Source organism: Podarcis tiliguerta, assembly GCF_965153285.1.
Source record: "Podarcis tiliguerta genome assembly, chromosome: 11".
NCBI classification, from domain to species: domain Eukaryota; kingdom Metazoa; phylum Chordata; class Lepidosauria; order Squamata; family Lacertidae; genus Podarcis; species Podarcis tiliguerta.
In genome coordinates this window covers 27911711-27924029 of record NC_139544.1, presented here as the reverse complement: position 1 = coordinate 27924029, position 12319 = coordinate 27911711, and the positions used below count along the sequence as shown (strand labels likewise).

At 38.8% G+C, this 12319-nt stretch overlaps 1 protein-coding gene across 4 annotated transcripts in view; it reads right to left on the bottom strand.

Moving 5' to 3' along the window:
• KIAA0825 overlaps positions 1-12319 on the bottom strand; it is a 179876-nt gene that overhangs the window by 153388 nt on the left and 14169 nt on the right. For all 4 annotated transcript variants that reach the window (XM_083403670.1, XM_083403669.1, XM_083403672.1 and 1 more), the window contains 4 exons: positions 12156-12268; positions 11246-11385; positions 8687-8855; positions 2414-3089 (listed from right to left, as the gene is read on the bottom strand). In XM_083403670.1, coding sequence (XP_083259796.1) covers positions 2414-3089; positions 8687-8855; positions 11246-11376 — 976 coding nt within the window. In that variant the 5' untranslated portion in view covers positions 11377-11385; positions 12156-12268. The remainder of the gene's footprint in view (positions 1-2413; positions 3090-8686; positions 8856-11245; positions 11386-12155; positions 12269-12319) is intronic.

Sequence of the window (12319 nt, the reverse complement as noted above, 5' to 3'; positions counted from 1 at the left end):
CTAACTTGTTCCATCAGAGCAAGGATTTCTGCTTGCACAGCAGAACTTCCTCCCCTCTCCTATCCCTGTACACTCCTTAAATCTGTTCTGAGGTTTACCCCAATGCTGGGGTAGTTTGTGGGATGACACAAGGTACTTATGGGGAGGGAAAGGGAGTTCAATTCCACAAGCAAAAATCCTTGCATTGATGGAACAAGGTACCGCCCTCTGGTAACATCCAGGTAAATGTTATTCTTTTCTATGTCTGATTCTAACTGTGCTCATCAGTTCCACTGCGGCTCAGGGGAGTGCAACAAACTTAGTGCATCAGCTGTGATTTGTCATTGTGTTAATTAATTTTGACTTTCTTCTTGATAAAATTCTACATGCTGCATAAGGAACCTGTGACCTAGTTCTTGTGACTACTGTCACCTTCATTGCATACCTTTAGGTGCCAGATGAAAACGTTTTTCTTCAACCAAGTGTTCAGATGATTAACATTCTATGGTTTTTTTAATGTGTTTGTGGAAGGGGAGTTATTGGTTTGTTTTAATTTCATTTTTGTTTTATTATGTATTGTGTATTTTCGTTTTGTATTTGTCTGTTGTGAACTGCCTTGGGTGGTATACACATTTAATAAATAATAAAAATAAATAAAATTGTTAGTCATTTTTAATCAGTATTCTTCTGCCTCATTATCATTAAATGCCCAAGTAATGTCATGGAAGAGAATACAAAATTTGGTTACAAATATCTTGGTAATATAAAAAGAAGCTAAATGAATGAAAATGTAACAGTTTAAAATACCTTCAGGTATATAGTGCCAAGGCCATTTAGGGCTTTAAAGGTCAGCACCAACACTTTGAATTGTGTTTGGAAACATACTGGGAATCAATGTAGTATGTCTTTCAAGACCAGTGTTATATGGTCCCGGCAGCCACTCCCAGTCACCAGTCTACCTGCCACATTCTGTATTAGTTGTAGTTTCCAAGTCACCGTCAAAGGTAAGCCCCACATTTAGTGCATTGTAGTAGTCCAAGTGGGAGATAACCAGGGCATGTACCACTCTGGTGAGACAGTGAGCAGGCAGGTAGGGTCTCACCCAGTGTAGCAAATGGAATTGGTAGACAGCCGCCTGGACAGCTGTGAGTCCAAAATGACTCCCAGGCTGCACCCCTTGGTCCTTCAGGGGCATAGTTGCTCCATTCAGAACCAGGGAGTCCCCCACAGTTGCCTGCCCTTCTTCCCCAGTAACAGTACTTCTGTCTTGTTGGGATTCAGCCTCAATCCATTAGCTGCCATCCATCCCCCAACTGCCTCCAGACACTCGCACAGGACCTTCACTAGTTCTGATTTAAATGAGAGGTTGGGCTGGCTATCATCCGCATACTGGTGAACACCCAGCCCAACCCCAGGGCTTCATATAGATGTTAAAAAGCATGGAGGAGAGGACAGAGCACTGAGGTAGTAAGATAAATGTTATTATTAATAATAAGATAAATATTATTTTAATGAAAATGAAGTTAAAATAATACAGACTCTCCGAACTCATCTGCAATGTGTCTCATCCATTGCCTTATCTGTTTGATGGCATTTTCAGAAGACGTATTTTAGAACACAACACCTATCAGCTATTTAAAAACTAACTTCAAGATTAAGTCCTTGTTTAAAAAGCGTAACTAATATTTAAGTAAAAGGGCTATTGCTGTTTAAGACAGTCCCTCCCTCAGGCTATATCTGGCTCCTTGTGGTCTCTCATCTGGCCCATAGTGTCTCTTCCTCCCCCCCTGCCCCTTCCTTCTTGAGAGCAGCATATCATTGCATATCTGTGCACCCAGCAGTGAAAAAAACCAAACTTCTTGTGGAAGAACAGAGCAACCTCATCACAATAAATACACAGTTCACTTTTCTTTTTTTGCAGGATGCTTAGAAAGAGGCTTACCTCCAAATCCTCCTCTTGCACCTGGCTGTTCAGATGCAAACATGAAAAGGATAAGAACTGCCCAAATCTCCGAAGCTGCCTCACCCCTGCTCACCCCAACATGACCTAATTTGCACTAGTAAGAAGGTAACAAAGTATGTCCAGTTCCTTTGCTCACAAGAAGACAAGAGGGGGAGTAACTTGAAGCAACTTGTCATGGGTTTATCTCTATGATCTGCCTACACTCAAGCAGACAAACACAGCCTACAATTGGGAATAGAAGAATATAGATGGATGCTGCTTAAGCCTTGCCACTATGTGTTTGTGGCTACCGTATTAATGTACTTATGTCCTTCACTAGACATGTATGAAACACATGTATGAGAAATGAAAGGATAAGAACAATTAAGATAATTAAATAAGATAATTAAATAACTAATAATTAATAATTAATTAAGATAAATGAAAAGATAAAAACAATTAAGACAATTCATGGGAAAAAATGCCACTAACCCCCAACATGAGGTACTCCTCTGTGTTTCTTTGAGCTCTTGCTTGCTTTAACGCCATGTAATGCATTTTCCTTAAACTGAAGCTCACAAAGTGTTTCAAGAAGAACGGTCATTTCTTCCGTGATGGTATCCAAATAAGTTTCATTAATAAACTTCAGTGTTGAAGAAGGGTCGATAATTCCGCTCAGTACATAGAAATCTTCTTTTATCATTGCACACAATGCAGGAATTGAGTTTTCATAACCATGAACCATCTTTTCAAAGTTTGTTTCACCCATGCTTTCTAGAACACATTTCTGTAAAAGATCACTAACCAATTTATTCTGCATGTTTTGATACTTCCCCAGAACTTCTGCCTCAGGATATAGAAATAAAAGCTGCTGTAGACACCGAGTTTTAAACTGCAGTTGCTGTTGTAAGGTACCAGTTTTTGTTTCATTATGATTTTGCAGCTGGTTTACTAAGAAGCGCCGAAGATGTAATCTTACATCATCCCAAATATACTGTGTATCCATTGCAGAATCATCTTCAACACCATGAAGGGAAGCACTGGATATAAACTCAAAAGATGTCCCACTTGGAGTACAGGGAAATAAGACACCACATTGACTGGAGAGATCAAGAAGAAAGTGAAGAATAGTTTCTTCTTGGTTTTGTTCATCCTTCAGTAAGCTTTGCTAAGAGAAGATAAATAACAATATGCTAAGTTATGTGAATGACTCCATTTAAAGTAAACAATGGCTCTCTTGAAAAACTAAGCAAATTACTGTTAATTACTGCCTACAAAATGAAATTTTCTAATATAGAATTCCCCTCCCCCAATATTCCTCCAGTTAGCTGATCCAATTCTCTTTACTAGTGAGAAGGCAAAAACTGTCATTCATTCAACACAAGGGACTTCCTGGACCTTTTTAAGGAACACTTGAAACAGCAGCTATTAGATCAAAAGAATGAATGGCCTGTACATTAATAGTGGTATAATATTTTGATAGGTTAATTATACCATAAACCACAATATCTACACACACCTACATACATTTATGTAAGCCCTCTAATAAAGTCTGTTGGCATGTAAAACTTAGTCTCTGCGTTAATACACAGGAAATAATATACACCTCTAAAAATTCACCTTCAGAGAAAAAAGGTGTACATAGCTTTGGGGGTACTTCTGGATCATCTGCTGTCACTTAACGCTCCATCAACTTCAGCTGGTGGTCCAGCTGTACCCCTATCTGGACAGGGATAGCCTAACTTCTGTCTTCTATGTTCTGGTAACCTCTAGGTTAGATTACTGCAACTAGGTTAGATTACTGCAGCACCTGCAACACAGTATACCTGAAGGAACATCTCCACACCCATCATTCAGCCCAGACACTGAGGTTACAGGGAACCAAGTAGAGGGCCTTCTCAGTAGTGGCACCTGCCTTTTGGAACACCCTACCATCAGATGCCAAGGAAATAAACAATTATCTGACTTTTAGAAGACATCTGAAGGCATCCCTGTATCTGGAAATTTTTAATGTCTAATGTTTTACAATTTTTTTATGCTGTAAGTCACCTATAGTGGCTGGGGAAATCCAGCCAGATGGGTGGGGTATAAATAATAAAATTGTTGTAGTTGATGTTACACAGTATACGTAAGGCTGCCTCTGAAGATGGTCTGGAAACTTCAGCTAGTGCAGAATGCGGTGGCCAGGTTGCTCACTGGGGCAAGACAATCTGAGCATAGTACATGAATCCTGGCCCAGCTGCACTGGCTATGTAGTTGCTGGGCTCAATTCAAAGGGGCGATTTTGACCTATAAAGCCTTAAACATCTCAGGACTGCAATACCTCAAGGACCACCTCTCCCCATATGAACTAACCCAGACCCTGTGATCATCATCATCAGAGGCCCTTCTTTTTGTGCTTCGTACACAAGAGATCCAGAGGGTGACAATACAAAAACAGGCCTTTTCTGTGGTAGCTCCCCGCTTGTGGAATGCTCTCCCCAGGGAGACCTGCCTAGCACCTTGATTGTATATATTTAGGTGCCAGGTGAAAACGTTCCTCAGGCCTTTGGCTTTGGCTGATTAACATTTTATATACTTTTAAATGCATTTGAAATTCTATAAGATCAAATATACATTGTTCTAATGCTAAATGTAACAGCGTTTACAGTAGTCACTCTTTTCATAGTCCAACTTCATCCTATTATGGACACAAAAGGCTGAGAGGAGGTTGTACATTTCATATTATGCTGGGTAACATAATTGCCTTGAAAACTGGAAGAAAAATGTGAATTTTATTTTTTAAAGTAAGTTATGACTAATTCCTACAACTAAATGGAATTCTTTCCCATTTGTTCTGGATGGAGCCTAGATATTAGGAGTTCAATATGCACTCATTTACATGTGCATAAATCTAACTCAAATAAATTAGACATGGATGAATAAATGCAAAATTCCAGCCTACTAGGGCAGAAGGATTAAATAAACTTTCTCAAGAGCTTCTGAAAAACTTAAAGAAAATGAGCGGATTTACGTAGTACTTTTTCGCTGGTGCAAGCAGTCTTGGCCCCCTGGCAATGCAGACAAACAAAATGGGTTGTTTTGGAAATCACAGACATGGCTGACAGCAATTTCCATGATTATGAGAGCTGAACAAAAATAAAAAATAATGGACACAATTCATTTAACTCACAATTGACTGTTTTAGTTTATACGTGACTCATACACTAGTTAGTCTATGAACTGTATGACTAGCCGTAGGTAACTTTAAGTTTTCTAGAATTAAAATAAGGTCCCTCAAGGGGAGAAAATGTAAATTTCCTACCTATAAGATTCTATCTCCATAGGGCATTGAACACCACTGAGTTCCTATTGGAGCTCAAAGGCATAACCATGCAATTTGCTTCCTCCTGTAGGAGTAGCCCACCATACCCAGACAAAACTAGAGAAGATCACAAGTGCATGAGTGTCATCAACAGCTTAAATCAGGGGTAGGCAACCTAAGGCCCAGGGGCCGGATGCGGCCCAATCACCTTCTCAGTCTGGCCAGTGGACAGTCTGGGAATCAGCGTGTTTTTACATGAGTAGAATGTGTCCTTTTATTTAAAATGTATCTCTGGGTTATTTGTGGGGCATAGGAATTTGTTCATTATTTTTTTACAAAATATAGTCCGGCCCACCACATGGTCTGAGGGATGGTGGACCGGCCCATGGCTGGAAAAGGTTGCTTAAATTCACTCTCTTGAAACTCTGCAAAGGCCTCAAAAATGAATTCAGCTATAAAACAAAGCCCAGATTACTTGTCACACTCCAGTCCCAAAACACATCAGGTTGTAGGAGCACTGACCCGATGGTGGGTGGCTTCTTTTAGAGGAAGAAGTAATTCTGAATAGCTCTACCTGGGAGCAGTGGTAGCAGTTGCCATCCTGAAAGTGTTCAATGCCCACCAGGGACTTTGAAAGGAAGGAAAGCTGTTTGTTTGTATACCATCCTTCATCTAAAGATCTCAGGGTGGTGCCAGAAGTTTAACAATCTCTTTCTGAATTCTGTTTCATTATATGTATTTTATTACTGTGTTTAGTTATACATGTAATATGTCTTAATAAAAAGGACCCCCTATTGGTTTCTCAAAGTACAATATTTATTTGTACTCTAGGAGAGAATAGTGTAATATTACATTATATTACACATGGACCCACAATAATATAATTTTAAATAACAGGGCGTATTTGTGGGTACGTAATATACAAATGCACAGATACAAATTAATCCACTCACTATTTTTGCAATTCCTAGAGCAGATTAGCAGAGAAATTACTAATCTTCAAGATATATGGGAAGTTATGAGAAATATTACATTTAAACAATCTTAACTTTCTATGAGATTGTCAAATATGATATTTTATTAAAGATAGCATAAAAGCTCAATAGCTTTCAAACCAGCCAATGGGCTTCTTTCTTATGGAATATGAATCCAAAAATGTCATCCACAAGAAAGTGCTGCTGCTTTTGAAGCTTAAACAGAAATATTTTCAATTACAAAAGCCTACCTAAACCTAAGCAGTGTTCAAAGTCTTTTCAAATTGAAAATACATCCCTAAAATGGTCACCAGGTGGTTTACACACACCATTTTGGAGTTGGTACTCCTAAAAGAAGAGTTCCTGCAGCTGGCTTTGAAGCTTTGCAAGCTTAGTTTCCCATTTCAAAGTCTTTTTGAAAACTGCCTATGTTAAGGCAGGCTTTTGTATTTGAAAGTCAAGGTTTCAAAAGGCTTCAAACAGTGCTGCAGGTGCCTATCGGAAGAAATGTATCCAAAATGGTGGACGCAGGCTCTTTCAGAGTAGACTATACATATCCTACGAGTGTATTTTATTGGTGGTAACCAAACACAATCAAGTTAATTTGCAACTATACCACAATTTTATAAATGCTTAAATAAGCTCCTCACAGTTCAAACAAAAATTGTACTGATTTTTATTAAGGTGTTAGAATTTTCAGGCTAAGAATTTACATAGTACCTTACAGACTATTTGTACTTGTCTCTTCTTAACTGATCACTTTACACATTTAATCTTGATGGATTACAGATCAGAATATATTCATTTTTCCAAAAAATATTATCAGAGGAATGAATTCAATGTTGTGCTAAAGTGCATTTTGGATTGCCAGATGGAATGATCCCACCCCTGGTGTGCTGTTCTAGGGGTTCTCCTGATTCCTGCCAATTTAAGGGGGGCGTGCATGGAAGGAGGAGAGGAGAGACAGCCCCATTGTGCAAGAGGCAGTCCTTGCATGGAGCTTCCACTGACAGGACTCATTAGCTGATACCCACTCAGAATCTAGAACTCTGATTTAACTGATTTCAGAATGTTTAAACAAAATGCCAGCAAATAAAACTTAATTACATAAATTCAGTAATAGCTTTCAATATGTGTGTGACAAAAACCTATGCTTTTTATTCTGTCTTGTATATTGTATACAGTGGATCAAAAAGCTGAACAACTGCAGAAGATAAAAGATAATTACACATGCCTGAATCATTTTTTTCAAGGAAGATGTCTGAAGAAATGAGTCAAATAGAAGTGATGGGATTTGAAGCTCTAGGCTAATTAACAATTTGAAAATTAACAAATCACTGGATCCAAGTGACATCTACAGGGGCTCTTCGGGAATTCAATGTGAAATTACAGGTTTACTTTTAAAAAAAGAAATTGCCACTAAAATAGTCTTTATACTAATGGTTTTAAAGTCATTTTAATTGTTTAGTCTTTAGCTAAATATAATACCAATTTTTATGACGTAATAAAGAGAGGAGCAAACTTGGAAATTACAGGCCACTTAATCAAGAGGGTTCAATCTCTTTAAAATGCTTGTGATTATTTAAAGCCATATTAACAGTTCATCTAGAATTTTACTGCAGACCAAGAAAAGTACCACCAATTTCAAGAGAATGCCAACAAGGTTAATGAGCTAAGACAAAGAAGCTAAAAGAGGAAAGAAGGCTTCCTTCAGAAAACAGAAGCCTTGTGCAAATGAACAGCATGAAGAGGAACACAAACTTTGGCAAGTAAAATACAAACACATAAAATGCAAAAAATGGGGGGGGGGACACCCGAGAAGCATATAATTAAACACATTAAGATCAACAATAACAAAATATTTAAATACCAAAGGCTGCACCCCTGGCTCACTAGCTCCAACAACCCCACTCCCAAGACCTTGCAGATACTCTACCTGTTGCCCCCTAGATCTCAATCCCTACCCCACTAACCCCTTAGAAGAGTCAGCCTGGCAGGAGAAGCACCACAGGAAGGAGGCTTGAAGAGGTGGCCAGTCCAGGGATCTGCTGCTGACACCAACTTCCCCATGCTGATTCTTCATCCTAATCTGTGGCAGAAGCACTTTTCATATCTTCCGCTTTCCCCTTTTTTCTTTTCTCATTCTTTTATTATTTTTTATCATTAAGAGGACTGTGCACACATGAAGCTGATGGCTGGCTGGTGAAGGACCCTATGTGAGAGGCAGGGAAGGGAAGATATCCCAGGCTGGGAGGTTGGAAGAAGAAAGGGAAGCTCTGAGGTGAGAGCTGGGAGGATCCACCCCCTTCTATGTGAGACAAGGGTTAAGATCAATGTTTGAGAAAGGACTTTATATTTTCTTCACTCTATCTTTCTTTTTCTTTTTTTATCATTTAATTAGTTTGTTTCTTACTGCACTGTATGATATTCAATTTTTTATAAAAGAAAATAATTTTTAACTATGGCATAAAACAGTAGCATTTTTACCAGTGTTTGGAGAAACTTGATCAATTCTCTGTGAGGGGTTGAAGATGGCTTGATTGAGCTGAAACTGCAATTATTTAACCACTGAAGGCAGTCAGTTGTGTCTTGTAGCAATTCATCAGGACAAGTTTCATTTATTTCTGATTGCAGCTCCTTAAGACACTGTTCCATGCTAAAGTAGAAAAGAAGCAAACATTAAAAATGAATACTTATCATTTATGGCAAAGTATTCAACATTAAATAGCATTATATTATATAACACTTTAATTTACCATATTAACAGTAATTTAGTTTTACGGACACTATCAATGCAGAAGCCTGTGTGGGTGAGCAGGCTTCACTGTGCACGTGCCATAATACAGTTGGGGTTAATCACCACCTTACAACCTTAAAAACAATTGGATGTGTGTGCTTTGTATCAGCAATTTCCATCACTCCTAAAACAGGGGTTATTTTATCCTTTCTACCCTCAGGGGTAATAAATTACTGAAGTTCACTAGTAATATAACAGTGGTGAAGGAGCAGAGCCAGTCACAAAATGGTGGCAGGATTAATCAGCTGGTAATTACCGACACCATTTTCTGCTAATATGTAATCCATTTGGAGGCTGAATTCTTTGCCACAGTGTTTTCCTGCTGAGACAAGCTCCGCTCCTGTCCCTCCCATCTGCTAGAACCAGAAGAGGGCTGAAACGAGCGCAGTAGCAACAAGTGCAGCTTCCAATTGCTTGGGAAAAGCCCTGGAGAGGAGGAGACTTATGCAGCTGTGGGGAGGTGGGGACTTTCAGTCTTGTCAACTGATTAATGGGGTAAGACCTAATGGGGATTAGCTGCTGTGTTCATTAGGTCTCACTAATGACAGTCAACCCTGTGAATATCATGTTTTTGCTAATAAAGAGTTAACTCCAACTCTGAATGGTGTGATTTATTGCCGACTGGCTCTTTGACACCCATGGCTTTTCAGCCGCCTGACTCATCATTGCTGCTTGACCTCCCTTCTTTCACTTACTTCAGCTTCTGCCTCCAATTCTTGACCTCTCTGCCACAGACTCTCCCAGCTCACTAAGCCCTGTTACTCCTTAAGCTTTCAACACCTCCTGTTCCCAGCCTTCTTCCCTTGGGGGTTCCCCAGCAGTTTCCCCCATCATTCCTCTGCGTCCAACCAGTCTACAACAGAGAGTTACAATTCTCAAGGGTTTCCTGAAAATTGAAGGGTAAACCGTTCTGAAAATTGCAGCTCTGTGGCAGACTAGGGGTCTTCTAACAACTCTCAGGATTCTTTGGGAAGCCATGGTTGATGTGCTGATTGTATCATTTTAAACAAAGTTTAAAAATATCTAAACATTGCAGATGCTATCTAACCTGATAAAGATGCAATTTTCCCCTACTGGGTCATCCTCTGAAACCATACTAATGACTGTAATATATGAAAGTGTATTTAAAAAGTAATCAAATATGGGTGGCCTACCAAGCATATTAAAAGGCCTTTTCAAGAAACCTTAGAGAAAGAATGGGTTTGAAATGGTGCCCCTGAAACAAATATCTTATCTTTATCAAAGAACCTTTTCATGAATTCAAGGACTACTATGGAAAATAATACCCTATGGTCCACACTCAACTTCCAGATATAATATACCATTCCAACACTAGTTCTAAATGTGATAAAAAACCAGGATGTATCTTCGTAACTTATTTAAGCCTGTCTTAGGAATCTGAAACTCAATGCACTAGTGATAGACTTTGGTTTCTGGGACATTTTGTCAAAGACTTCTATTGTAGTATCTAATGTGTCTCACTTAATCAAAGTTAATGAATTATAGCTTTGTGAACTGTAAAGGCTCAACTATTGTTTGTTACCTAAACCTGGTTCCATTAAAAATGAGGTTTGAGACTAATCTACCTGATAAGTGATAACCAATTATTACAAGCCACTACAACCCTTTACAGAACAAAATGTTTCCAATAATTTGTCCTAACATTGATAGAAGGATTAGGATTAGGCACAGAGACATCACTTTGGTAAAAACCACAATGCTTCATTATAGCAAAATATATATCAGTTCAGTTCCAGTTTATTAATAGGCCACAGAACTCCAAATTTCAATAAGTACCGTATATTCCCAAAATCTTCTAACTAATTTAGCAAAATAATTTCTGACTTAATATGGTGCATAGCAGTCTCAAGGCTGAAGTCTTGCCAAATAGCACTGAAATGTTTTTGAATTTAATGAACCATGCATTCCACGGGGCTTTCAGCACTATATCCTTTAACCAATAGTGAGCGGAGGAACAATTATATTGAGGGAGTTTCCCTCACCTGAATGTCTTGGTAGCAATACAATGTATACTCTCTCAATGTATTTTTTTTATCAGGTCTGACTCTGGTACTAGTTTCTTGATCCAGGGAAGTACATCTTTCATTTTTAGAATGAAATAAGGATAAGGATATAAGTAACTGATAAAATTTTTAAAATCAGGTTGCAGAAAACCACCTAACAAAAGCAGTAGCAATCAGCATAAATGCAACTGAAGTTGACTTCTGCCCCAATACCACACAACTTACCTAGAAGCATTTTTCTTTATTTTCTCATCAATGTCACCAAGTATCTGCTGAAACTCCAGATCTCCAGGAAGTATGTTTAACAAACAATCCAAGTTGGAAGAATCAAGAGAATATTCACCTCCCCACTCCATTTCCAAATACTAAATTAGATAATAAAAATAGAAGATAAATATTAAGATTAAATATATTTGAAAATTTGATTGCAGAAATGCTAAATGATAAGAGAAATGAAGCATACTGAGATATACAAGACCATGTATAGTGAGCTCCTCCCTCAACAGTCAAAATGCAGCAGAGGGAGAGATGGGGAATCCATCATCTATGCCATGGGTAGGCAAACTAAGGCCTGGGGGCCAGATCCGGCCCAATCGCCTTCTAAATCTGGCTTGCAGATGGTTTTTACCATTTTTACATGAGTAGAATGTGTCCTTTTATTTAAAACGCATCTCTGGGTTATTTGTGGGGCACAGGAATTCGTTCATCCCCCCCCCCAATATAGTCTAGCCTCCCACAAGGTCTGAGGGACAGTGGAAAAAGTTCACCGAAAAAGTTCGCTGACCCCTGACTATGCAGCTACCTCAGGCTCCCTCGTGTGCTTATGGCAAGCTCTCAAAAGCCAGCAAACTAAGATTGGTTTCTTACTAATTATTGCAAAATTCCCCAAGGCAAACTAGTCAATGCAATCCTGTCTGTAGCACACATTCATATCCTGTAAAGATCCAAAGGTCAGTATAGCTAATTCCCCCAAATAATCTTTTGTCTGCATACATACCTAAGATATAAATTCGCACGTGTGTGTACTAGCACACAAGCAGATCTGGTAACAGAGAACAGGGACTGTATTTTTTGTTACTGATCTCATGTAGATCACTCTGGAATGAAGGGCCTGCATAACAAGAGTCCAACTCACCTGATGGGCAGAACCAAGGCAAAAGGGTGGCTAAAGGCTGGAGAAGCATCTGTGTCCTCCACAATGACTCACCAGAGAGCATAGGTGTCACATCAGTGATCAGATACTATTCTCTACAGAAAACAGAACACATTCATATTAAATAATTAGCCACCAAAAATAAT